The following is a 25,438-nucleotide window of genomic DNA, read 5'->3' as shown; positions in this document are numbered from 1 at the left end:
GTCGGTACAGCCGCCATTTTCTGGCTACGATGACATTGCAGGGCTCAAACGGTCTTGGAAGAACTCTGTGTGTGCTCTCATGACGATGAACCGACACAGTTATGAACGCAAATGTCCTTTGTGTGATACTCTTTACCACGATTACTGCCTCTAGAATAGAGCCTGGAGCCATAGCCACCACTGAACTAATCAATGGGGTGCCCAAGTAACTTCGCAGTCCACCACGGTTGTGGTAGCATGAGAAGCCGGAGCAAAGGTCAGCTGAGATGATGATTCCTCCTGAACATTTTCGAGGCATCCTCGTGGAGCTGGACTATTCTGAAATAGTCACCTTGACGTTTTTTTAATATATTTTAGATATGATGAGTGACTGAAATGAATAGGAGCCTCTGCAATCAATTTCATCTTTTCTCAAATTTTCGGGCAACTGACATCAGGGCTGCCACGTGTTTTGGCAGACATGCATGCTTACACCTGCACTTCTTCGGTGCGAAAGTAAGGCGACCTATCATCACGTTAGCTCATATTCTCCAACGAACAAGAAAAGTACCCGAATACACCATGCATTTGATTCGATGCTGGCCAAGATAAAAAGATTTGAGAGCTGCACTCATGTCCAATCTCGTCATGCCGCGTTCGTCGAGAAGTACCAAGCTTCATGCCCGACCACACCACTGTATGATCTGAGGTAAAGCTCAGCCTCCGTTGAAGAAGGTGTCCGGGATTCCCACGTCGTTTCTGATAACGTCTTTTCTCCCTTTCATCTCACGCACCAAAATACGCAGTGCAGAAAGGGATGCAAGTCACAATCGCAATCACACACCATGGCGACTCTCTCAATTAGCGGTCTTCAGTCTTCTTTGGAGAGGCTGAGTCTCGACACCCCTCTCCCTTCTTTCCCGGTCGCCGACGTTCTAGTACGCCCTCTTGATATTTATCGATCATACATAGCCCAGATAGTGGCTCAAGTCGCGGAATGCGACCCCGCGCTCGCATACGAGGCTGTTCAGACAACGGGGACGATTTCCATGGGTGATCTGGCGATCATTCTGCCTCGACTCAAGATTAAAGCAAATGCAGAAGTTGCGGCCAGTTTCCTCGACAAGGTATCTTGTATTCTTTCTGCTTTGCTTAACCAAAATGCTGACATGATTTGCGTAGTTTCCCAAGTCTCCCCTGTACACTTTCCCTTTCGTCGACGGAATCCACATCCGAATCTTCTCTTCCCCCTTCACCCTCCCCAGACTTCTCCTTCCCTTCATTGCCGATCGCAAAGAGCTCTATGGAGGCGATGAGTCGTTTGGTCTTCGAGACTCTGCAGCACCAGACTCCGGTCGGCAAAAGGTCATCGTCGAATTTTCCTCTCCAAATATTGCCAGCGAATTCGAGGGCAGGCACCTCCGAAGCACCATCAATGGCGCTGCCATCGCCAACCTCTACGAGCGCATGGGATGGGATGTCGTCAGGTTGAACTATCTCGGCGACTGGGGCAAGCAAGTTGCCCTCCTCTCCGTCGGCTGGGAGAAGTTTGGCTCCGAGGAAGAATTCCAGAAGGACCCCATCCGACACCTTCTCGGCGTCTACAATAAGATTATGGAAGCCTTCAAACCTGAGCTCGAAGCTAGTCACCAAGCCAAGGCAGACAACAAGAGCACGGCCGAGATCGAATCACAAGGCATCTACGCCGAACGCGATGCCGTTGCCAAGCGCTTGGAGGATGGCGACGCCGACGCGATGGCGCTCTGGAAGAAGTTCCGCGATGTGTATATCGAGGACTACACCAAGGCATACGCGCGCCTCGGCATCAAGTTCGACGAGTACCACGGCGAGTCTCAAGTCACATCCGAGTCCGTCGTCGAGGTCGAGGCTGTCCTGAAAGACAAAGGCGTCCTCGAAGAGAGTGAGGGCTCTTGGATCGTCGACTTCAAGAAGCATGGTGCCAAGGGTCTCAGCACCGCGGTGCTGCGCAATCGTACCGGCACAACAATGTACTTGCTCCGAGACATCGCCAATGTTCTCGACCTCGACAAGAAGCATGCATTCGACAAGATGATCTATGTCGTCACTTCAGATCAGGAAGCCCACTTCGCCCGCGTCGCTAAGGCTATCGAGCTCATGGGTCATGTCGACCTTGCTAAAAAGCTTCAGCACGTCGGCTTCGGAAAGCTTCAGGGTCTCTCGGCACAACTTGGAAACGCGCATCTCTTCGGCGACATGTTGGATCAATGTGCGACCGCTGTCCGGGCCGCCATGGCCGAACAAGAAGGAGCCCCTCCCACCGCCGCAGAGCCCTTTGGCATCACATCCCTGATCGCGCAAGACATGCACACGAAGCGTAGCAACGGCTATTCATTCGACAGCAAGAAGATGACCGAGTTCGAGGGCGATACCGGCGCCGGTCTCCAGCTGGCATACACCCGCCTCGGCTTGGTGTTGAACGAACTCGGAGGAGATCCCACGGCTCTGGCGGACGTCGACTACGCCCACCTTCAGGAGGAAGAGTACACCAATCTCTTGCGCTTGATGGCTCAGTATCCGGATGTCATCAATGCCGCATATAAATCTTTGGAGCCCTCTGCCGTGCTCGCGTTCTTGTATCGACTTGTAGAGCAACTTATCGAGTGCCTCGACGCTGACGAGGGCGAGGACGAGGATGAGGAAGAAGACAATGAAGCCCCTGGTGGACCGGAAGTTGATCTTGCTAGGGCAGTGTTATATGAGAATGCGAGACAAGTCTTCGAGAATGGGATGAAGGTTCTGGGAATCCGCCCTTTGGCAAATTGAGTCTTGCTTGGTTTCTGGTCTTTTTTTTTGCATTAGTTGCTTTTTGGGGATCTTGGCTTGCTTGGTGTTTTGTTTCTGGAAGAAAATGACTTGGAACAGTGGGCAATTTGTGTTCTTTGTCCTACATGGCCAACTGATGAGCTGACGACCTGATGATCGAGTTGAATATACATTTGGAAGCGTTGATTGCTTTTTAAGAGATTTTGATACGTAAAAGTAGCAGTTCAAGTATGACAACCCGATTATTGCGGTTCAGTATACCAGTTCCGCCGGAGAGCACTAGGCAGATGCCTACTTGCGCAGCCTGTCTTCTGGGAATAAAGATGATCTATTGCTCCCATAAACAGCAAGTTTCCAGTGGCGAAGTAAATCTAACATGTCCGTCGCGCAAGTAAGCTAGACATTCGGTGCGAGTGCCTGCAGTGGCCAGCCGTCTCGTTTGCACCTCCCCACGATCGTCCGGCGTCGTCGTCGTCGCTCAGCTGGATCTCCCCTTCCCACCTCTCCCATCCATCTTTGACGTATTCCACCTTCTACGTCAAATTATTTCTGGAAGAAAAATCCGGAAGGAGCCAAGGACGATTTTATCTTTCCGTTCTCCTAGTGGTATAAAACGCCACCCATCCTTCTCTCCACATCCCACCACAACTTCAACCCAACACACAGCACATCACCAAAACAAACCAGTCACTCTTCGAGTAAACCACAACAACGCCCTTCTCTGGTTGATCTTCGGACAATTACTCTATCGTCAACGCCGGCGTCCTTCCCCGTCGTTCCTGCGTCTGTTGGGCCTAGATCGGTCCTTCCACGACTGTCGTCTGCCGGGCGCGTCTCTTGATGATTCACCTCAACCTTCACATTCATCACTCTCAGTTTTGCCCATCGGAGCTTTTGCTTCTGTTCGTATAACGCGCTCGGCATCTTTCGTACTCTCCGTCCGCTCGGTATTCGCGACGCAACACAATTGTCCAGCTACCTTCTGCGCAAGACCATTCCCTCTTTGAACACAAACACATTGATCAGATTTCTTGGTTGCTTCGCATTCAACCTCACTTTCACCTGCGTCAACCACCTCGCCAGCTCCTTCCGCTTTTATTGATTTCAAACTTCTGGCGCATAAAAGCTACTTCGGCCGGCTGCCAAACCTCCCTCAAACCTCTACACATACACACACCGGCTTTCAGCAGGGACTGTTGTTTCTCAACCAACAGCAGCCTCGTCTCACAACATTACGAATCAATCGAAGCTTCTATCAACCTGACAATCATGGACCGTCGCGACCGAGGAACCGCGATCATCGCTGAAGATGAGCGCATTCGACGCGTTGCCGAGGCCAAAGACAGCATTCGACAGGAGGCTCAGTACACTCCGGCGCTGCTTGGTCGCATCAAGTCCCGGATTGAAGCCAATGCTTTCCGCCGCTGCATCTCCGACAACACTCTCTACCAGTCTCTCTGCAACTCTTTGAAGGACAAGAACCTCCCCGACCGCGAACGCCGTCCCGACCTCGTTGACTTCCTTGCTCTCGAGGCAATCTTGCCCGTTCAGTACGAAGGCCAATACAACCGCGTCCTCGATGACCTCTTTCTCAGATGTGGCACGAAGGCATGGATCGACAAAGCCATCTTGGAGGCCAACCACCACTGGTTCAAGGACCAGATCAGAGACGCCCGGGGTTTCATCCGCAATATGATCAACAAGGTCGACTCTCAGCTGCTCGAGATCATCCTCGAGGACCTCGAGACCAACTTCTGGCGCGAGAACCTCAAAGACAACGTTCTCTACAAGAAGATCTTCATCAAGATCATTGACAACAACCGCCTCACCCAGCGAGACGTACTCACCGTCGTCGCCCTCAATGGTGGCAAGTATCCCACCGAGATCTTCCGTCACCTCGTAGTCAAGCAGAACTCCGACATGCTTCACTTTGGCAACAACTTCCACGCCCGGCACGCCCTGTACGATGACGAGGAGGTCCGGGCCTCCGTTCCTCCCCCCTTGGTTCCCGAAGTTGCAACCACCAGCGGCGCGCCCCTCACCCACGCCAACGTCAATGCAATCCCCAACATCAACAGCCCGGCTCCTCCCGCCGAGCCTGACGTTAGTAACATTGGCGACTTTGAAGCGATCGCTGCAGCTATGGGAAACACACAGAAAGGTCGAGAGCTTCGGAAGAAGATCGAGGAGATGAAGCAGCTCGTGGGAAACGACTGTGGCGCGCTTCGTGCGGTCCGGGGCGGCCGCGTGACGAAACCTTCGGCTTCCAACTCTCGCACGCAGAGGAACACCGTCGTCGAGACTATCGAGGACGACGTTCAGACTTTGGGCTCAATCGAGGTTGGCGAATCTGGCACCACCATCATTAAGAGAGAGCGAATCAGCCCCAAGATTGGAATACAACCTCGCGCTGCTGGTGGCCCTCGCAAGTGCCACTAGAATGGATTTTCAGGGCTCTTCAAAGACGGCAGTACTTGGTTTTGCATTGGTTTGGAACATTTTTCATTGGTTTGGTTGACTCTAAGGATTTGGGAGTCTCCTGTCTTATTGACGGCGAACCACATAAAGGCATAAGGAAACCGCTTTGGAGGTTGTAGAATAGTCAGGAGTTTCTAGAACTTTGCCTACCTACCTCAGCAAAACTAGCATTCAGCAATTTGAGTCTCAATCCATCGCTTTCTTCATGTGTGGTCTCTCTCTGTCTTTCCATTTCGTTATGCGTCTCCTCTGCCTTTCAGTGGCGACTGACGTCCTTCGTCCTTGCCATGAGCCCTTTCTAGGCTCTGCCATTGTCGTCTTTATCCAAGTCTTTGTCTTTTGTCTTTGAACTCTACCCGTCTCTGGTACCTTATTCAGCTCACATTGTCCTTTTCTTCTTGTCCAAGGTTGTCACCTTTGACTAATAACCCCAGGCTTCAAGCTTAAGGAGTCTCCGGTGCGCTCGTCCATACACATGAAGGCAAGTCTAGAGAAAGAGTGCAAACCGCTTCAATGCTATTCTGCTTCATGTTGTCCCCAAGAACTACACCGAAGATCACCATTTGTCTTTCAACATGCAAGTCTCTGCTTAAGAATGCTTTCGGAGATCAAGGTCCCCAACCCTCGCGGCCTGCAAGGTCTTCTTTTTTCTTAAACAAACAGGGTCAGGAATGGATAGTTCTGGTCACCCACGGAATAGATGATGTCTAAATCTTCCTCCGCTCATAAGGGTTGGCTGACTTCGGAGATATGTGATCACCCGGGAATTTAAAGGCACCTCCAGCCCACCACATCAGACAAACCCAACACTTATCACTCATCCTCTCTGGCAATCCATTTCGCAGAACCAACAAAGAGTCCGCGACAGCAGAATCCTACGCAAGTTTTCCAAGTGCGTTCCAGTCAGCATTTATTCTCACTTCATATCATCCTGTCTTCGGCAAACTTCCTATTCAACGATGGCTTCACAAACCAAGATGTGGGACCCGGAGTTCGTCTTCGGAATCTCCCTTAACAAGCCGACCTGCCTCGGCCACAACTACATCACCCAGAAACCATGCGGGGTTACTCTTTCGTCGGAATCGGCTCGCCGCCAGCAGAGGTGCCTCGATAAGCTGTCGGAAATGTCGCCTTTGAAAGCTGCCTCGCACCTCCTGCTGACCCCTGCGGCTGGGTTCAACGTCTGCGAAGAGCATTGGCGCGAGGCTTCCAGAATCTGTGACGCCTGGAGGTATCACCTCGAGGACTTTTCCCGCTTCCAGACTTGGTACGACGGAGAGGTCGATAAGGCTGTCGAGGCTGCCGAGTTCATGGAGGAGGATGAGGAGGACGACGACGACGAGCTAGACGACCTTAGCGAGAGTGCTCATGACCACCCCCATTCCGACATCTACAGTACCATTAGGAACAGCGCCTCCTATGTCCTCGCCGAGACGAGAACCACTTCCCCCAGCCCATATGGGCCGGATCGCACTCCCGCCGCCGTCTATCCCGAGAACACCAACTCTTTCAGCGGACCCAGCAGTCAGAAAGTGAACGAACTACTCGCGGACGCCGACAAGCTGGTCCGCGATATCAAGTTCCTGCTGCAGCATGTCCGTCAGCTTCGCGATGACCTGGATCTGGCGGACATCACCGACGTCGACTCCGGCATCCAAGATATCCAAGATGGAGATTCGAAGAGATCCGATGGTTGTAAGTGCTTGGTTGGGCCCAGAACTGAGAAGTCCGTGTTACTGACTATGGATGCCGCAGACCCTGACCATTGTAATGATGGCGTCCCCAATGGTGAAGGCAACGACGCTACTATCAATGGGGATGACTGGGTCAGAATCGACGACTATCACAATTACTGAGCCCGCTTCTTTATTTGGCTTTTACCAAACCTTGGCACAAATGAATATGAGGGAGAGATTCGTGTGATGCAGCACATGCGGCCCGCGCTGCCAGTGCTAGCAACCGGCCTCAAAGATTAGTTCTTAAGTAGGTATCATTCATAAGCACACAGGAAATATCATCTTCCATCCCTCAAACAGCTTGCCCCGGCTCCCTCGGATTGCTCGTGACCACAAACTCCGTCTTCTTCACAATAACAGGCGCGTCAAGGTGATAATCCGCGCTGTCGTCATCAGAACTCTTCCCCATTCCCCTCCTCGAGCCCGACTCGATGTCCACCGCCGCCTCGCTGCGATCAATCCCGCTGCTCAACGGCTGCATACCGTTCATCCCGGGTCTCCAGCTCTGCAGCGCGTATCTGCTTCCGACGTTTCCTTGGCCCGTCGCGCCACTGCGTCCGTAGCCGCTCGCTCCGCCGTATTTGTTGCTCCTGCTCCCTGATCTGCTCTTCTCGTTGAAGTACTTGACTAAGGGTGCCAGGGTCGGCACGCAGGTGACGATGATTCCGAGGTTGTTTTCGATGGTGGACCACATGATGAGCGGCGCTGAGTCGAGGTAGTTGGCGAGGGAGTGGACGGTCTGGATGCGGATGATCTGGATTACGGTGATGAAGGCGCCGAGACCGAATAGGCCGAGCAGCACGAACTTCTTGCGCTTCTGGATCTTCGAGGTGGCGAGAACGGGGAACGGAAGGAACATGCTGTTGATGATGTGTCAGCTGCGAGGAAAGACGGCGGTTGAAGGTACAAGACGTACACAATGATGTCGAAGACAATCGTCAAGGCAGCCATGCTGGTGTAAAAGGGAACTCCTGGAATACAGGAGCCATTCGTGATCGTAGGATCCCATTGCTTGGCGATCTGCGAGGGGTCAGCATTGAACTTCAATTCGGATGGGCAAGAAGATACTTACCGGCGTGCAAAGATTGAGCTGAACAACCAGAAAAGCAATGTGATAGGCAATACACAGTCCGATGGTTGCGAACGTACACCATCTGTAGATACCCTTGGGAATAAATCGAAGATAGGACAGCAGAAGACTGATTTTGAACCCAAGGATGCTCGAGATATAGCTGCGTTTCGTCAGACTCGCCTGGAAATTGATGCTTCGGGACACTTACAATGGAGCTCCGGCATATTGCAGAAGACCAAAGTCAAAGAGATTCTGTTCCGGCATGTCGGACAACTTCTTGAGTCCAAGACCCCATTTTGTCTCTTTATATCTCGTCAGAACATTCAACAGAGAGACGGGTGATGACAAGAACTTACGCAAGACGCTCACAACGGAGAATCCGCAAGCAGCAAACTGAAGTGGCATGGTTAGGGTGTTGTCCATGGAACCTTCTCAAGAAGTTGTCTTACCCAGGTGAATATAATGACCCAGTCATCTGCAAGAACCAACGTCAGTATGCTTTCCTTTAGAGGTCGGAATCAAAGTATGGAGTTGTTGATGCTTACCTGACCCAGCTGCCTTCAGCATTCCCAAGCGGACGTATAGTCGTAGAGACATGATGACTAACGACAGAGCCGTGAAAACCAAAGCAATGGCCGTGATTCTGGGTCCATCGGAGTCCGTCCCAGGCGGGGTGTTGTATGTCCACGATTCACTCATCGTGATCGACCTTCCGAATAACCTCTTCTGGAGCAAGTCGATGGAAGCTCGAGCCTTCAGGTAAGGCTGAGTGTCTGTGGTGGTATATCCTCAGGGCAGGTGCGAAGGATGCACGGGAGGGTGGGAAGCAGCTGCTAGCTAGCCGATCGAACCGACGCGTCACCCTAGCAGGTCGGGGAAGGAAGATGGAAAGGACCAGACGGGAAGTGGACGGAGTGGCGGAGCCCAGATGGCTTCAGACCGCTTTATCTGGGCAGGTCTTCCTTCATAACTTCATCAGACGAGTTTTGTGTGTTGCTCTCACCAGCCCATCAATATGTGCGCCAAGATGGGGGGAAGTGGAGGTTAAGGCATGGGAGATAACAGGACTAATATTCTTCATCAAAGTTCAAAGTTTCTCCCTTCTTGTGCATGCCTTGCTTTCGGTCCCAACGTCTTGGAATGGCGCCAGTCCCGAGCATCTGGGCGAGAGAGGCCATCCCCTGTCGGAGAACAGACAAGATATCACACTTCCAGTAACGGCCAAGCCGGCTGCAAGGACGAACTTTGTAAGGTTTCTATGCCGAATGTGTGTGAGATGTGGGCTGCGCCTTCTCCTCCGGCTTCATCCCTCGGATCATCGACAAGGAAAACAAGCCAGGCGCCCACTCTCGCTCGCAAGATGCATGTTGGTGAGGACTTTGGGAGAGCCACGAGGGCGGGATACGGGGTACGAGGCAAGCCCTCTTTCCTCAACCCCCGCCGGAGACCGTGCCGATGTTGCATTTCAGGAGCGTCCTGGAGACGAGCCGGCCCCGGCCTGCATCTTGCAAAACACCTTCAGTTGCGACCAGTCACTTCGAAGCCTTCGCCTGACCGAGGAATCTAGGGTTCTAGAAGAAAAGCTGGCCGCGGCACGCCGGAACCCTGCAGGTCCCCTGGGCGTGCTATGCACCATATTGAATTGTACGCGGCACTAATTAGCGCAGGCCCAGGGATGATGGCGATGGAAAACTTGTTGCCTCCCACTCGGACGACGCAGTGGGGGAGGATTTCTTGCAAACGACTGTAACTGGCGGCGGCGATGGAATTCGAGTCCCGATGACGGATTTCTCCCGAGCTGACGACTTCGGTACCGCCCAGTCGTGATACTGGCACGAAGAGCCTCAATCTAAACCAAACGCGGTGACAGGTCCCTCCCAGTTTCCTGGACTTTTGACAACACGGGAGTGATATATCATATTGGGGGCTAGAATGGCGCGTTGAAGAATTGTTGCGCACAGCTGCGAAGGTGACAGCCGGGGATTTTGACAACTTGGCGACCTAACTGTACTTAGGTCTAGCCTGGCAGACCTGCAATCTGTAGCTCGCGCAGTGGATTCGAGCAGTCCGAGGTGGCCCGACTTGGTCTGTGTCGCGACGACAACTCAGTTCTGAGTGTGTGTGGCATACGAGGATATCCCTGTCCGAGACATGCTGGTTCGGGCAATTGCCCATGTGTGGTAAAGTTCGTCTGCTCTAGTATCGACATGCTATCCCTATACAAGCAGGTTGAGAGCATGAAGGTTCTTCCTTGAGGGAATGGTGTTTGCAACGTTTCAACGGCTCTTAGTCGACGGTGGTGATGTTCCATGGTTGTGAAGTCTGGGTTTTTCTTGTTCGTCAAGCAGCCAAGATAAAGAAAACTGGTTGAAAGACAGCTGTGCCACCACGTGGGACCGCGAAAGCCGGACTGGCTCGCCTGTTTCTCCCCTGGCTTCTGCCGGTCCACCGAGGAAGAAGAAGTTCCAGAAGTTCTCAAGGATGCCGCTTTTCAGGTGAGTATACAGGGTGAAGATGCAGCCTGCAGGTGAAGGGCGTCTCCAGAAAACCAGTTCCCCCAGGGTCTTCCGGGACAACCCACCTCTCGGGGTCCTGCGGAGCCAAGAAAATTAGCTTTTAAACGTGGACAAAGGTATCAAGGGAATGGAGTTGATCCGTGTGACCTGAACTTTTCGGTGCGCTTTGACAATGGGAGATTGGAATCCATATATGTAGGGAAAACAACATGATCTTTTGTTCAAGTCGCTTTCGGATCCGAAGGCTGATGAAGGAAGGCCTGGCCAGGCGTAATGTGGACCGAGTCGTCGGGACGGGACGAGAGTCTGTGCTGCGAAGTCGAGTTTTCTCTGGCCTTGCATAAAGTCTCAACTCGCACAACTCCTGCCATCTCTTCTTCGTCATGGATGATCGTGGATGATGCGGATCCAGTCGAGATATCAGATTGAATGCTTCATCAAGTTTGTTTACTTCACGTAAACACAAATCCTCGAACATCTCAAGTTTGGACGAATGTTTCGGTCATCGATTATGGCCGGCTCATTTGTTGGGCCAAGAGAAGCACATCCTTGGAAATCCAAACTGCGGCGAGCTATGTCACCCAAAACCAGGAACTGGAGTTGCGACGCTTAGTCAAAGATGCAACATTCTCATAAATCTACAATCAGAGATGCACTGCTCTGATCGAGATACACCGAAGCTGACGCTTGCTGCCTCGTAACCATCCCCTTCCCCCCAGTTATCGACATGTGGCGCCTCGTACGATGCGGCTTCAACCGAATCTTGGAAAGATTTCATCTTCGACAGCAAATGACGAATCATTGGTTGGACCGCGACGAGGCCCTTGCAGCTCCCCTGAGAAAAGATGAGGGGCCTCTTAGAGATCCTCTTTTAAGAGACAAGGATACGATGGTGAGAAGACTCCCCACTGCCGACGAGGGTCCGAATAGACTTTGCTGAAGAGATCCCCGCAGCTTCAATTTCCGACCCAGGTCGCGCCCGATCATAGCAGAGTCCTCAAAAACGCCGAGGTAAAGTCCGGGAATTTCTTCAGTGCAACTTTTCATCCGCACCAACGAGACATCCAGGCCGGTTCTCACCAAGAACCTCAACCGTTGGAGTCAACATGGCGGTTCGCGTCTCAAGCTGCAAGCGAACGGCAGTCTGCAAGGAACTCCTGCGAGTTCTGCAGCAGCTTGATCGGAAGCGAAGGGGCCAAGCTTTATCTGCCGGGGCACCTGACTCCTTTGATCTGCACCCGCTCGAGGTCCCGCTGAACAAGACTCTGGCACGACGCAAACGTGCGGCGTGGACCTTCACCGAGGTCAGCCAGCCTGGGCCAGATTCCACCATCATGCCATAAGAACGGATTACTCCTTGGCCGGGCCCTGATTCAATTGGAAAATGTGGGAGTTGGTCCGTTGGAGGCACAACACCGCCGCCCGAGGCGACAACAATGTGAAGCGGACACTCAACTCAACGACCGACTCCCGAGACATCCATCACCCCTGATATCTAGTCGATATCTAGGCCGGTAATGTCCTCGTTCCGGCTCCACAAACCCCAACACCTAACCCCTCGAAGGATGAGTCTAGGCATGGGGGCCAAGGAGTTCAGCCACAAGCGGTGCTGCATTGGCATCGATGCTGGTCTCTTTATCCCTCTATCAAGATGCCCCTACGAGCAGGATGGATTCATCAGCATCAAGTCAGGCCGTACGCGGCAAACTTCCACTAGTTCGCGAGGCGAAGTCGTCTTATAGGCTCTCAATCTCGGCGCCGCCATCCCAGTCGGGAAACGACTCCCCTAGGATATGGGAATGGAACCTCCATGCCGTAGTCCCGGGGGGCCGGGTTAGATGCAGACTCGCATCGTACTAAAATGGCCGCCCTTGGCCATCGGCGAGCAGAAAAAAACTCTCTTTTGATGAAGGGATCCAGCGGCATTTCACTCTCTTTTACTCTCCCAGCCGTCTAACGTGCCGATCTTGTGTCTCACTCGTTCGCGCGTTGTCCTTTCGTTTGCTCTCCCCCTCCTCCCTCCCAAGTCAAGATGAAGAGCATTGTCCTCCAAGCGGCCTTGGCCGGCGCCGCCCTCGCCGCCCCGAACCAGCCGTTCACCGGCCTGGCATCTTCCTTCACCGAGCGCGCTGCCGGTGACTGCAAGTGCTTCCCTGGTGACAGCTGCTGGCCTTCCACGGAAACGTGGAATGCCCTCAACACCACCGTCGGTGGCAAGCTGATCGCTACCGTCCCTCTGGGCTCGCCTTGCCATGATCCCACCTACGATGCCGCCACTTGCGCTACTCTGCAGAGCAAGTGGCAGGACTCCGAGATCCAGTAAGTGTTGCTGCCAAATAATAGCAAGCATGATCTAATATGTGTGCAGCATGGAGTCCTCCTCCTCCATCATGGCTCCCTTCTTCGCCAACCAGAGCTGCGACCCCTTCCAACCGCAGTCTCGCGCTTGTTTGTTGGGCAACTACGTCGTCTACGCTGTTGACGCAACAACACCCGAGCACGTCCAAGCCGCCATCGCCTTCGCTCAGGAACACAACATCCGCTTTGTCGTCCGCAACACCGGCCATGACTACCTCGGTCGCTCCACCGGTGCTGGAGCTCTCTCTGTGTGGACTCACCACATGAACAGCGTCAGCATCGTCGACTGGGACACTACTGCCTACACCGGCAAGGCCGCCAAGGTTGGCGCCGGCACTCAGGGTTTCGAGGTCATGGAGGCCGCTCACAACGCCGGTCTTGCCGTCGTTGGTGGAGAGTGCCCTACTGTTGGTATCGCCGGTGGTTACACCCAGGGCGGCGGTCACTCTGCCCTCTCTACCTCTTTCGGCTTGAGTGCCGATAACGTCCTTGAGTGGGAGGTTGTCACCGTCAACGGTACTCTCGTTACTGCTTCCAAGACCGAGAACGCCGACCTCTTCTGGGCTCTTTCTGGCGGTGGCCCTGGTAACTGGGGCGTCGTCACCTCCATGACTGTGAAGGCTCACGCTGATGCCAAGGTTGGCGGTGCTACTCTCGTCATCCAAGCTGCCGAAAACGACAACGAGGCCTTCTTCAACGCTATCGACGCCTTCCACGAGGAGCTTGCTGGTATGGTCGACAACGAGACGATGGTTGTCTACTACTTTGCCGCTGCTTTCTTCCAGATCGCTCCTCTCAACGCCTTCAACAAGACCTCCGAGGAGGTCAAGACCATCCTTGCTCCCTTCGTTGCCCGTCTCGACGGTCTCGGCATCAAGTACACCGTCGCCTACTCCGACTTCGACAGCTACTACGGCCACTACGACAAGTACTTCGGACCTCTGCCCATCGGCAACATCCAGGTCGGCATCGCCCAATACGGCGGCCGCCTCATCCCCCGCGACGACATCACCAAGATCGGCTCCTTCTCCCGCAGCGTCGCCGCCAAGGGCGCGACGTTCATCGGCGTCGGTACCGATGTTGGCAAGTTCGGCAACAAGGACACCAACTCCGTCACCCCTGCCTGGCGTAACGCTCTCGTTCACGCCACCCTCACCACGGTCTGGAACTTCACTGCTCCCTGGGAGGAGATGGTCGCCAACCAGGATCTGATGACGAACGTCATCATGAAGGAGATCGAGGCCCTCACCCCTACCGGCGGTGCTTACATGAACGAGGCCGATTTCCAGCAGCCCAACTTCCAGAAGGAGTTCTTCGGCAGCAACTACAACTCTCTTTTGTGCCTCAAGAAGAAGTGGGATCCCGAGGGATTCTTCTACGCTCGCAACGCAGTTGGCAGCGAGCAGTGGAGCGTTGCCAACGACGGCAGGATGTGCCGCGTCTGAGCTTGGGGAGATTGATAGTATTAGCCATTAATCAAAGATAAATATTCGTTCAAGATTATCTGCTCGATCTATAAGTACCATGATGTCCGTGCTGTTTCATGCTTGTTTGCCTTTCAATGGCGTCTTCCGGAGAGGCGTGACATAGACATTCTATCAAATAACGAGACAAATCAACACTCATTCACTTTGCTCCGCGCGGGTTTCGCTGATTTCAAAGAGCAGTAAGTGGAAGCTCGGGACCACTGTCTTGCTTTTTTTACCGGCTTACAATGGCTGGATTTCTTGGCCGCGAAGAAACAGTTGGCCTCATGGAAAACGGTCGCTGGCCAATCCACCAAGTCGTGGTTTCCTTGAGCAAAACACACACAAAAGCAGACCTCTGCCACGTAAAAGACCTCTTAATTGCCCCTTCCGCATGAATGAAATTTCTGGCAAATGCAGCTGATCACTGCAATGAGCTCGGCCCAAGTTATCGTCCAGCCACGTCCGTAAATCTCCACCATGGAGTTGAAAGTCCGAGGATCGCGAGGACCGGAAATGGCAACATGGGTCCCAGGAGCGTGCTCTGAGTGGGTGGACTTGCAACTCCGTTGTGGACCACCGGTGCTCATCGGCCGGAGTTGATCACGCCAGGACACCGCCGCCGGCGCCCGGATGAGTTTGCCTGACGACAAGTCTGATGGTTCGTTCTCGCGTCCGAAGTCGCACGTCAAAAACACTAATTGCATCATCTGTTAAGCTAGCATCGTGGGCCAAATTTTCTAACAACGGGCATCGAACTCCGGGAGCCATCGCTGTGAGACGGGATTTACTAACCAGCGGAAAGTAGGATATAATATGAATGAGAGACTCCCCGAGAAAAGTGTTGCTATATGATACCTCCCATCACGTCTAACATTCTCTAATATCAGATAATATGGCTCTTTTAAGCACCCAGAGATCATTTAATGCGGAGCCTTTGGATCCCATCAAAGGCCCGAAGGACTCTCTTCCCAAAGACTCAATGGCCGACTTTGGGATATTTCGCCGTCTGGTACCCCTGGTCAGCGACGGCAAGACAACGCACTTGAATGCCGGCTTTATGCCGCCATCGAATCTCATCGTCAACGAAGCCATCTCCCGCTTCTGCTCCGAGTCACTTCACCACCCCTCGCCGAAGTCCTGCTGGAGAAAAGATGTCGAGGAAGTCCGCAAGTTATTGGCCCAGTACATCAACACCGAGCCATCCTCGATCGCCTTTGTTCGCGACACGACTGAGGGACTTGGAAGCTTCATTCACGGTTTGAAATTCAATCCCGGGGATAACGTGGTCATTCTCGACTGCGAACACCCAAACCAAGCCTTTGGCTGGCTGGCTCTTCGTTCCCGTGGACTCAACGTCAGACTCGTACCAACAGACCCGGAGAATCCTGCTGCTGCAACAGCAGAAACATTTGCGCCTTATGTGGACGATCGAACAAAAGCCATCGGTCTGAGCTCGATCATGTTCCACAGCGGACAATGGAATGACATCGCTGATGTCTGTTCTGTCTACAGACCCAGAGGAATCCATGTCCTTGCAGACTTGACCCAGCAGGTCGGATTCGCCGGTGTCGATGTAGAAGCTCTGGGAGTTTCGGCTGCAGCATTTAGCCTGCATAAAGGCCTCAACACACCAACAGGCTTCGCCGTTCTCTACGTGGACTCTGCCGTCATCAAAGAGCTAGACCCAACACCTCCACTCGTCGGCTACGGAGGTGTGAGTAGCATCAATGATTCAGAAGACTTCATGATTTCAGAAGAGCCAATAGTCTTTCACCCGACCGCTCGTCGGTACGAGCACGCCAACATGAGCTTCATCTCAGCGGTTGCAGCACGAGCATTTCTCGAGTTTTACCTCGAGGTGATGGGCCCGAAGAACGTAGAGAACCATCTATACGAGCTCGGCGACGCTCTCCGTCGTTCTTGTGCTGGACTCGGTATCGGCATCGTGGGGCCTGCGGAGAGGGGGCACCACGCACCGCACCTCCACGTCCTTCGACTTCATGATCCTCGGTGGCTTGGTCATCTCACTGCGGCCGGTATTGTAGCAACCAGATTCCGTTCGGGCATTAGGATATCCTTTGGGTTTTACAATAACCTGGATGATGTGGAAAGGCTCGTTGCCGTTCTCAAGTCGGGTCTTCAGGAAGGAATACAAGCTGAGTAGACTCGGAGGCAGATGATGAGATAGGAACGAAGCAGCGAATGTCGTTTAATTACCACCTTTGAATGCAAGAAATCATTTTCCGCGGGGATTCGGATACGGTGTTCGTGTTCTGATGTCAGTGATTCGAAGGCAGCTTTGCCCGGAAGCCGTGATCGGACAATGACCGGGGAGGCTCCGGTAACTTTAGCGCGGTCCAGCTCCGTATTTCAGGGGGGGCGCCCCATTCTGCAACTTGGCTCTCGCAACCTTCATTCACCACATGACCTCTGTTTAGATATCTGGAATACTGGACTTCACATCATGCCTCCAAGCTCAACTAAGCAGGTCAAGAAAATTTCGTGAGTCATGCATTGTTTCTTTTAGTTGATGGTGAGCTAATGAAAACAGATGCAAAAGATGCCAGTACAGAAAGGTTAGTGACTGGGCCTGTGGAGGACTATTCCATCCGAATCATGTCCCTAACAAGTCGACGTTAGTTGAAATGCTCGCGTACCGAACCATGCCCGAATTGTGTTACGGCTAAGACGACATGCGAGTACCGCGAAGTCGACCGAAAGAGAGTACCAGTCTCGCATGAGTACGTCGCGAGCCTGGAAAGCCGACTGTCTTGGTTTGAGTCATTCATCAAGAACCTTCGCGCCGCAACGCCAGACCAGCGAGAAGAGATGCTGAACTCAGCCACTCCGGACGAGGACTCCGCGGGGAGCAAGACGAACCCTCCGAGTGAATACGTCACTCAGCTCGGCATCAGTTCAGGCAATCAAGCAAATCTTGAGCTGGGACTTGAGGGGTCGCTTGTCTATCATGGAGCAACGAGTATTTTCCGTACCAAGGCAGATCAAAGACAGACAGGCGTCGGCGACCTTGCTCTTCAGGGGTACTACGACGGAGTTGAGTCGAACTTCGAAAGTGTCATGGAGCACTTCGGCATTAGCATGGACGATGAAGTCGTCATGAAGTCTCTAACGCAATTCTTCCGGTGGCAATATCCGCACTTTATGTTCATCTATCGCGAGGCCTTTTTACGAGATCATTTCGGCGACCGGAAGAAGGGGAAGTATTGGTCATCGGCCCTTCTCCTTTCCATATGCGCCCTGGGAGCACTCGTATCGCTGGAAACCAAGGCCTCCAGTGATCAGTTCTTCCTAGCGGCAGAAAGCATAATCATGGTGACTGGTCTGACAAGACCATCGATTGCTACTGTGCAGGCTTTCCTCTGCCTTGCATTCTACGAGATTGGAAGAGGTAATCTGTCGAAGGGATGGGGCTATTCTGGTAAGCAGCATCTCTGTTGGCATTCTGAAATTTCACTCTCTGCGAGTGACAAGTCCATGAACTTGACCGCTAAGCAAAAGCCTAGGCATTGCCTTTCGCATGGCTCAAGACTTGGGCTTTCAGAGAGATCCGAAAGATTGGGTCCAGCATGACTCCTCTCTTGCAACTTCCGAAGACGTTGAGATTCGCAGACGCATTTACTGGGGCTGTTACATCTCCGATAAGCTGATCAGTCTCGTACTCGGTCGTCCAGTGTATCTCGTCTACGAGGAAGCAGAAGTTCAGCCAATGGAAACTTTGCCGTATGTTGAATCAGCGGGTGCCTTGTGCAAGTTCAGCACTAACATAAAATCATGCATAGTGAACCACCTGAAATGGCGTTGTGGCGACCAGTGGGTTTCGATAACGACTACACCGAGTTCACGAAAGCTACATCCATGATCCCTTATTTGCACGAGCAGATCCGCCTGTCGAGAATCATAGAACGGATGATGTCGACACTGTTTTCTCCGCGATCTCATCTTGATGCCATCAGTCGGCGCATTTGCTTCGACAACATCAATTTAGAACTAAACCGATGGCGAGAGACGTTACCAGACTTTGCGAAATGGCAGAAATGGGGTCCTTCATCCAAGCCAATACCCGGGGTTCTGGCTTTACAGTACGTACTGAAACGTGTCACATACCAAAAGAAGAACAGAACTGACTGGATATCCGTGAAGTATCTTGTTCCACAGTACTCGACTTGCTTTGAACTATGATCAAGCCATATCTTCGCGTGGCGGCGAGATGGATGAAAAGTGTCGCCTTTATTGCGTCGCATCTGCTCAGGATGTAACATTTCTTCTGCGCACTTACAGAAATCAGTACGGCCTCCAGCATGCTCCTCTGATTTTTGTATATGGCGCCGTACAAGCAAGTCACTCTGCAAAAGCGTTCGGCATATCTGAGGAGTTCCAGTATTTGAACCACACCCTTGGGGAGTTGTCGTCGACTTGGGGTCTATCTCGCGAAGTCCTTGCACGGATGTCTTGAGAGACATCTTGTTTTGATTACAAAAAGAGTTCTCTTCAGCTTCGATGGATTCATAGAAATGACGAGAACCAAATCCGACTGCTTGAGTTCCTGCCATTCGCCACTGAAATTGCACCCCGGGACTCATGTCGCGTTTCTAGCAACGCGAAAACACATCTGTAGACACTTCGTCGCCAAGTTTTACTGATACACGTCTTATTAAGACCTGTTCTATTCTGGGCGCTGTCCGTGAGACAATCTATCTCGATCTGGATCCACTCTCCCGAAACACTCGGGACCACCGAGGTCTTTGCAACACCTGTTCCAGACCTTACATTCAACTTCACCGCAGCAAGGTAGTCGCAAATAAATAGAAACCAGGCAAAGATAGCCATTAGCATTACGAACCAAAGGAGCCCAGAACCCTTGTTCTGTCAACTATTGAAGCCATCTGATAGTGTTGATATCAGGAGACTGCAATTAACTGGCGGTTGGACGGCGATCTCAATGTCGCCAGCAATCAAAGAGAGTTCCTTGACTCGTGACATTGTGATTGGCGCATATAATCGCCGACCTACTATTGATGCGTTGATTCTGTGAAGAAAGAACTATAAGTTACCTTGCCTCGGTCTTGCATTTCCAGAAAGAATATCATCTTAGTCGCTCATCAACCTTCCAACTCATCAACCCGTCAGCCTCACGACATCTCCCGCCTGTCATTGAAGTTTCTCGTCTGAACTGCAAGTCTACTCATCAATATGCGTTTCGTTCTCGCTTTCGTTTCTCTCTTTACTCTCATTTCGGCTGTGGCTATCCCTGAACCGCAGAAATGCGACCCGAGCTTGAACTGCTGTACTTTTTCTGAGTCCAAGTGCGACACAAGACTTCAAGCATGCACTAGGACTTGCAATGTAGGACAACTACTAATTCCTCCGATATAAAGATAATATGGCTCACACTTCTTTAATAGGGAAAAACAACGAGTGGCATCTGCAATGACTTGGGCGCTGGTTCTCTGACTTGCGACGCCTCGTAGGGTGTTAGAGGTCGACTTGGGGTATTCAACTTATGTGCAGCAGGCATTGAATCATAGCGACTGTTTTCAGAAAGCGAGTTGTTGTTTTGGTAGATCTTTATATTTTCTTTTCAGACTCCAATCGAAAAACTGCTTCAAACATAAGAATACATGCATGATGGCACAATCGTCTATTGCATTCGTATCGGTGCTCGACCTATTTCGAATTCTAAAGAATTACACTTCATCCGTTCTCTAAGTGATGAGCTACTATGCAAACCTTTGTGCTCGGACTGATTACTGATTTAAGATCAATCTTGTGGAGATAGAAGTTGACCTTTCGGCGTGAGTCACCAGCAGACCCCACGCCCCCGGGGTTTCGGGGCGGACGCAGCCCCCGACTGTCCCACCGTTGCATGCCGTCCAAAGTTCCGCCCGGTGCCGCAGCCGACGATCTATAACTTCGATTTAGACGTCAAGTTAGCACTGGAGATAATTCCAAACTACCATAATCACTCAAACTCAACCTACTACCTGAAGAAATATCACATCGCGACTCCGACCATCCAGTCAACATATGAGCCATGGAAAAACTCATCGGACTGTCACTTCGATGCTTGTGCAGGGCGCACACCTACACGACGTCTGTTAGTCGATCTAGCCTGCCTTTGGAAGCGATCTCATGCCACTGCACTTCATGCCGTCATCAATCTGGATCACTGTATTGTAGCTCGGTGCCATGGCCGACCGCTGCCGTAGACCTTTCTGGTCTCAGGCAGTATTCCCGTTCCAAGGACATTGACTTGTTCTCTTGCGATACCTGCTCCACGATACTCTTCGCACGCGGCACCAGCATTGAAGAGCAGCAACAGCCACCCTGGGCCACAACCGGTGCTCTGAGCAACTCTCCGGGGCTAGTCAAGTACGCCAGCCACATGTTTCTCGACGATACCGTTGATGGCGGTGCAGCGCTTTGGCTGCCAAAAGGCGACAGAGAGCACACCGTCATGCGTTTCAGGGGACAGTACGGGGAGAGTGAGCAGGTTCCTCTGTCATGGCCAGAATTCGACCCGTTGGTCAACGCGGACCCGCCAGCCTCGACATCAATCTATTGTCATTGTAAAGGGGTTTCTTTCTCTTTGCGGAGCCCGCGAGATATCAGAGCTGCGTCAAGTGAGGGGCTCCCATGGGCTATAGACCCCGCTATGCTGAAGTTCAAGGCCGTCGTTGACACGAGCGACTCGTCTCGTGCCGCTATGGGCACCGAACTGGCATTCTGGGCTTGTGCGCCTCTCTCCCATGTCACCTTCGAAGGGCAAACCAACGCTTCTGATTTCCCAAGCTCTATCGACACTCTACGGGAGTCTGTAAACGACTCAGAAGATACTCGCTTTGGGACTCTCAAGCACTACAAGAGCTCTTCTGGCACGCATCAGTATTTCTGTGGCAAATGCGCTGCCAGTGTTTTCTGCACCATCGAAGACCAGCCGGGTACCTTGAGGATTGCTGTTGGTTTATTGGATGACCCGAATGGGGCTCGAGCCGAGGACCTGTTGTCGTGGGACTACGTGAACGTTGAGCACGAGCAAGACGCAGTCGGAGATTGGAGAAAGAACATCGTGGATGCCGCGAGAGAGCAGGGGAAACAATACCTTGATAAGTGTGTCTAAGCGTAGATCACAGGTGGAGTCTTCTCCGACAGCCTAGAGCGCTAGTGTTGCTGCAACCTTTGTTGTTCTTGATACTACTATTCCATGTCGTCTGCCTTGTGGGATTCTAAGTGTATGTAGGCATCCGGGTGTAGGCCATCTCCGATGATTCACTGCAACCATATCTGGGAAAACCTTCAATAGCAAAACTATTTGATCCATGGTTGGTGGATAGCTACGGACAAAGTTTGTTTTGGTAACCTATATAAGAGGCTCTGCTTCCCGGGAAAAACGTCTATGAGTTTCCCGGTTCACGTATCCCATCTTCTCAGACCACAAACCTCACTATTCAAAATCGCCATCTCAAAATCTTTCACCTCAGCCATTGAACCAGGCCCTCACTAAACTCGCAACGATGTTTTCCTTTATGAAAAGCTCGCGGAAGTCAGCCGCCAAGCTGCTCACGACTTTCATTTCTCTCAGTACATTCTTCATGGTAAGGCTTCCATCCAACCTGAACACAGGCAGCGCAGTAACTGAACCGATTCAAGGCATACAAAGCATTGACCGTCATTTCCGGAACCGCCAACCCGTTGACCGTCGTACTGAGCGGCTCCATGGAGCCTGCATTCGCTCGCGGGGATCTTCTCATCATATGGGGCACCTCATCTCCCGCCGTCGGTGACGTCGTCGTCTACAACGTGGATAACATGCCCTTCCCCATCGTCCATCGCGTTATCGGGACGTTCGTCGATGAGTAAGTTGCTTTCCCCCTTCACTTTCCCTCACGTGTCCCTTACTGACCGTGCTCAGAGGACAACCCAAGCTCCTCACCAAGGGCGACAACAACAACGTCGACGACACTGGCTTGTATCCAGCAGGCCAGGATTATCTGTCTCCAGATGCGGTTGCTGGAAGGGTGGTCGGCATGATTCCCTTCGTGGGACATATCACTGTGGCGATGTCCGACTACCCTTGGCTGAGAATGGTTCTTTTTGGTTTTATCGCCCTGTACACTTTGCTTCAAGAAGGAAAGGACGACTCCTGCAAAGTGTGCTCGGATCGGGTCGAGTCTGGCGATGCCGAGGGGCCTTCTTCTCTGGAGGAACTACCTGCGCACACCGCTGAGGACAGCTGCTGTGCTTCAGATGAGCACAAGCCAGAAGACCCCCGTGTGGTCATTGGTGGAGAGGCTGTTTTCATCACGGAATCAACCGATTTGTCTCAGCTCACGGAATCGGATTGAATGTGTCTGGCCATGCGTTCAATAAGACGAGTTCTGTTCAAGTACAATAACCTTTCATGTCAAAAGAACAATGTCAGAGAGGGTTGGCGAGTCAAACATGTACATGGGTTGTTCTGCATCAGGTGCTTCTTGCTCTTCACTTTGATGGCAACTGTCAATACTCTCACGACTCATGGAGGCACTTCTTGAAGGGGACTTGGTGCTCGTGGGTCTAGTTCTTCTGTGCAGATTTATTTTGACAGTGTTTATTTAAACGTACTGGCGTACATTTTACAGTTCATGATACATTGCAATCCGCAGTTCTCATCAAACAAGTTGCAATTTTACGTGGCTTGGAAGGCAAGGCGCAATCCGGGGAAGACGTCAACCCCACGGGGAATCCATGTCCATCGAAGATGGGGCGGTTGACCTCGGCCTTGGGGCTCGCCGTATCACGACCTCCGATTCCTCGGAGAGATCGACATGTCTCGGTCGTCCCCCGCATAGGCTGGATTTCCCGCGGGAAACCTCTCGACCAAGTATCTATCTACCCCGTTTTTTGATAACATAAAGGTATCGATGCAGTAGCAGTTGCGATCCTCTTACGACACTTGGCCTCTACGAAGATTTCCACACGCGCAAAGTCTTGGGTTTCAGCTAAAGATTTTAGAAAATCTTTGCTCATAAAGCACTTTCTGGACAATGTCTTCCTCAATGAACGGCGAGGCAGCAGTGTTCACGCCGGGGGCCAAGGTGAAATTGGCCGCCGCGGCAGACAAGGCGTCCAGAGACTTTCGCTCTGATGTTGTCACGGTGCCCACCGAGGACATGATGCAGGTAGCCGCACTCCGAAAAGCTCTCCACGGTCGATCGCTAGGTTTACTAACTTTTCACGTTTTTGAAGGCAATCATTGAGGCAACAGTAAACGATGACATTTACGACGCACAGGGGGACCCCTCAGTCAAGGCACTCGAGGCAAGATTGATGAGCTTGACGGGCAAGGAAGCTGCACTTTGGGTAGTCTCCGGCACCCAGGGTAACCAGATCTGCCTTCGAACCCATCTGACCCAGCCGCCACACACGGTTCTCCTCGACCATCGCGCCCATGTTCACTGCTGGGAGTCCGGTGCACTACCAGTCATGTCCCAGGCTTCGACTACCACGGTACACCCGAAGAACGGTGTACACCTGACTCTGGAGGATGTCAAGGCCAACATGATCGCCGACGGCAACAGTGAGTGTCTTCCTACACCCATACACCGAAGCATATGTACTAACTTCCCCTTCCAGTCCACTTCCCCCCAACTCGCGTCGTGTCTCTAGAAAACACCCTGAGCGGCACCATCCTGCCGCTCGCAGAAGCGCAAGCAATCTCGCACTACGTCCGCTCCTTCCCCGTACCGGAAGGCCAGAAGCCAGTCGCCATGCACCTCGACGCGGCCCGCATCTTCGACGGCGTCATCGGCGAAGGCGTCGAGCTCAAGACCTACGCGGCCTGCTTCGACAGCATGTCCATCTGTCTCTCCAAGGGCGTCGGCGCCCCCATGGGAAGCGTGATCCTGGGAAGCAGGCAGTTCATCGAGCGCGCCAAGTGGTACCGCAAGATGTTCGGCGGCGGCACGCGACAGCCGGGCATGATGGCGGCTGCGGCGCTCACGGCTCTGGACTACACGTTGCCGCTACTGGGTAAGGTACATGAGTTGGCGAGAGCTACTGCGAAGACGCTTGAGGGCTTAGGGTACAAGTTTGCCCTTCCGGTGCAGACGAACATGGTTGTGCTGGACTTCGCTTCTGTGGGGATTCCGCCTGCTGCGTTTGTGGAGTATTGTGCGGAGCAGCGGTTGGCCGTGTTTCCTAACGGAAGGCTCGTGTTCCATCACCAGACGACGAAGGCGAGCGCGGATTCTTTGGTGGCTGTTTTGGAAAAGCTCATGAAGGACAAAAAGGCGGGCGTTGTGCTTAGTGACAGCGAGGTTCACGGCGGGTACTCCTGATCGGGAAATAGGTTAGATTTTTGAAGCAATGAAGAACGACGGAGTCAGGTCTCTCTCGTGTTTTGTTTAATTTCGGTATATTTTGGTCCCAGAGCTGCGTAGTTACGTGCCATGGAATTGTCTGTTTGTTCCAAAAGTCTGGCTTTCGGTCAGTAACTGAGTCTCTCGATCAAGAGTTGAGGACACGCCGAGTTGGGACTAAGATCTTAAGTGTTCCCGCGAAACAACCCAGCTTCACCCAGTTGTCCCCTCTTTTGAATGACACGAACTGTGTTCTCCAGCCATGCTTCGCGAAGGACAGTGATATCGCACTGTCTTTCCGCCTCGATTTCCTACCCCTGCCTTCAGCTGTTCAGCTAGCGTGGGCCGAATGCCAGTGGTGTCGATTACCATCCCGGCTCACATTGCACAATGCAACGCTAGTGTGACTTGGTAAGGCACGTAATTGGCTCCGGAGATGTTGCCGTTCCGCGGGCATGGGCAGAAAAAGCAAATAGATTGATGTGTGGTCTCGCCCCGTGTCGATCTCTTTTCAATTTCTCGACCTGGGATGTGGCGGCGAAGCCGTCGCTGAACTGCTTCTACCGGCACGTGGAATGGCCCTTAGTTCGAGTCCGGTGCTGGTCATATCACTAATCTAATGTATCGACAGAACTCGAAGGTCAAATAGCAAGCAGAGTGTGTCGAT

The 25,438-nt window shown here is 52.5% G+C and overlaps 9 protein-coding genes across 9 annotated transcripts; 8 read left to right on the top strand and 1 right to left on the bottom strand.

Annotated features, from left to right (window-relative positions):
* Positions 1 to 824: 824 nt before the first annotated feature.
* Positions 825 to 2,784, top strand: CkaCkLH20_09259 (arginyl-trna synthetase; the record flags this gene model as incomplete). Its single annotated transcript, XM_038891974.1, has 2 exons — positions 825 to 1,106; positions 1,162 to 2,784. The coding sequence occupies 2 exons, from the start codon at positions 825 to 827 to the stop codon at positions 2,782 to 2,784; spliced, it is 1,905 nt and encodes a 634-aa protein (XP_038742907.1).
* Positions 2,785 to 4,053: 1,269 nt separating this feature from the next.
* On the top strand, positions 4,054 to 5,223 carry CkaCkLH20_09258 (uncharacterized protein; the record flags this gene model as incomplete). The annotated part of the gene is made up of 1 exon (XM_038891973.1): positions 4,054 to 5,223. One exon carries the CDS (start codon positions 4,054 to 4,056, stop codon positions 5,221 to 5,223), a length of 1,170 nt encoding a protein of 389 aa, XP_038742906.1.
* A 998-nt stretch (positions 5,224 to 6,221) lies between these two features.
* On the top strand, positions 6,222 to 7,118 carry CkaCkLH20_09257 (uncharacterized protein; the record flags this gene model as incomplete). Its single annotated transcript, XM_038891972.1, has 2 exons — positions 6,222 to 6,957; positions 7,018 to 7,118. 2 exons carry the CDS (start codon positions 6,222 to 6,224, stop codon positions 7,116 to 7,118), a joined length of 837 nt encoding a protein of 278 aa, XP_038742905.1.
* A 172-nt stretch (positions 7,119 to 7,290) lies between these two features.
* CkaCkLH20_09256 (uncharacterized protein) lies at positions 7,291 to 8,769 on the bottom strand (the record flags this gene model as incomplete). The annotated part of the gene is made up of 7 exons (XM_038891971.1): positions 7,291 to 7,858; positions 7,915 to 8,018; positions 8,071 to 8,230; positions 8,279 to 8,372; positions 8,427 to 8,463; positions 8,520 to 8,545; positions 8,616 to 8,769. The coding sequence occupies 7 exons, from the start codon at positions 8,767 to 8,769 to the stop codon at positions 7,291 to 7,293; spliced, it is 1,143 nt and encodes a 380-aa protein (XP_038742904.1).
* A 3,849-nt stretch (positions 8,770 to 12,618) lies between these two features.
* CkaCkLH20_09255 (FAD binding domain-containing protein) lies at positions 12,619 to 14,389 on the top strand (the record flags this gene model as incomplete). The annotated part of the gene is made up of 2 exons (XM_038891970.1): positions 12,619 to 12,905; positions 12,955 to 14,389. 2 exons carry the CDS (start codon positions 12,619 to 12,621, stop codon positions 14,387 to 14,389), a joined length of 1,722 nt encoding a protein of 573 aa, XP_038742903.1.
* Positions 14,390 to 15,305: 916 nt separating this feature from the next.
* CkaCkLH20_09254 (putative class IV aminotransferase) lies at positions 15,306 to 16,577 on the top strand (the record flags this gene model as incomplete). Its single annotated transcript, XM_038891969.1, has 1 exon — positions 15,306 to 16,577. The coding sequence occupies one exon, from the start codon at positions 15,306 to 15,308 to the stop codon at positions 16,575 to 16,577; it is 1,272 nt and encodes a 423-aa protein (XP_038742902.1).
* Positions 16,578 to 16,877: 300 nt separating this feature from the next.
* CkaCkLH20_09253 (transcription factor) lies at positions 16,878 to 21,551 on the top strand (the record flags this gene model as incomplete). The annotated part of the gene is made up of 7 exons (XM_038891968.1): positions 16,878 to 16,915; positions 16,965 to 16,989; positions 17,054 to 17,852; positions 17,938 to 18,154; positions 18,214 to 18,513; positions 20,657 to 21,000; positions 21,079 to 21,551. The coding sequence occupies 7 exons, from the start codon at positions 16,878 to 16,880 to the stop codon at positions 21,549 to 21,551; spliced, it is 2,196 nt and encodes a 731-aa protein (XP_038742901.1).
* Positions 21,552 to 21,945: 394 nt separating this feature from the next.
* On the top strand, positions 21,946 to 22,776 carry CkaCkLH20_09252 (Signal peptidase I; the record flags this gene model as incomplete). Its single annotated transcript, XM_038891967.1, has 3 exons — positions 21,946 to 22,026; positions 22,082 to 22,287; positions 22,344 to 22,776. The coding sequence occupies 3 exons, from the start codon at positions 21,946 to 21,948 to the stop codon at positions 22,774 to 22,776; spliced, it is 720 nt and encodes a 239-aa protein (XP_038742900.1).
* A 693-nt stretch (positions 22,777 to 23,469) lies between these two features.
* CkaCkLH20_09251 (threonine aldolase) lies at positions 23,470 to 24,750 on the top strand (the record flags this gene model as incomplete). Its single annotated transcript, XM_038891966.1, has 3 exons — positions 23,470 to 23,592; positions 23,660 to 23,990; positions 24,047 to 24,750. 3 exons carry the CDS (start codon positions 23,470 to 23,472, stop codon positions 24,748 to 24,750), a joined length of 1,158 nt encoding a protein of 385 aa, XP_038742899.1.
* Between the last annotated feature and the right edge of the window lie 688 nt (positions 24,751 to 25,438).

The sequence above is a fragment of the Colletotrichum karsti genome, assembly GCF_011947395.1.
Source record: "Colletotrichum karsti strain CkLH20 chromosome Unknown Scaffold32, whole genome shotgun sequence".
Lineage (NCBI taxonomy): Eukaryota > Fungi > Ascomycota > Sordariomycetes > Glomerellales > Glomerellaceae > Colletotrichum > Colletotrichum karsti.
This window is presented reverse-complemented; position numbering and strand designations above follow the sequence as displayed.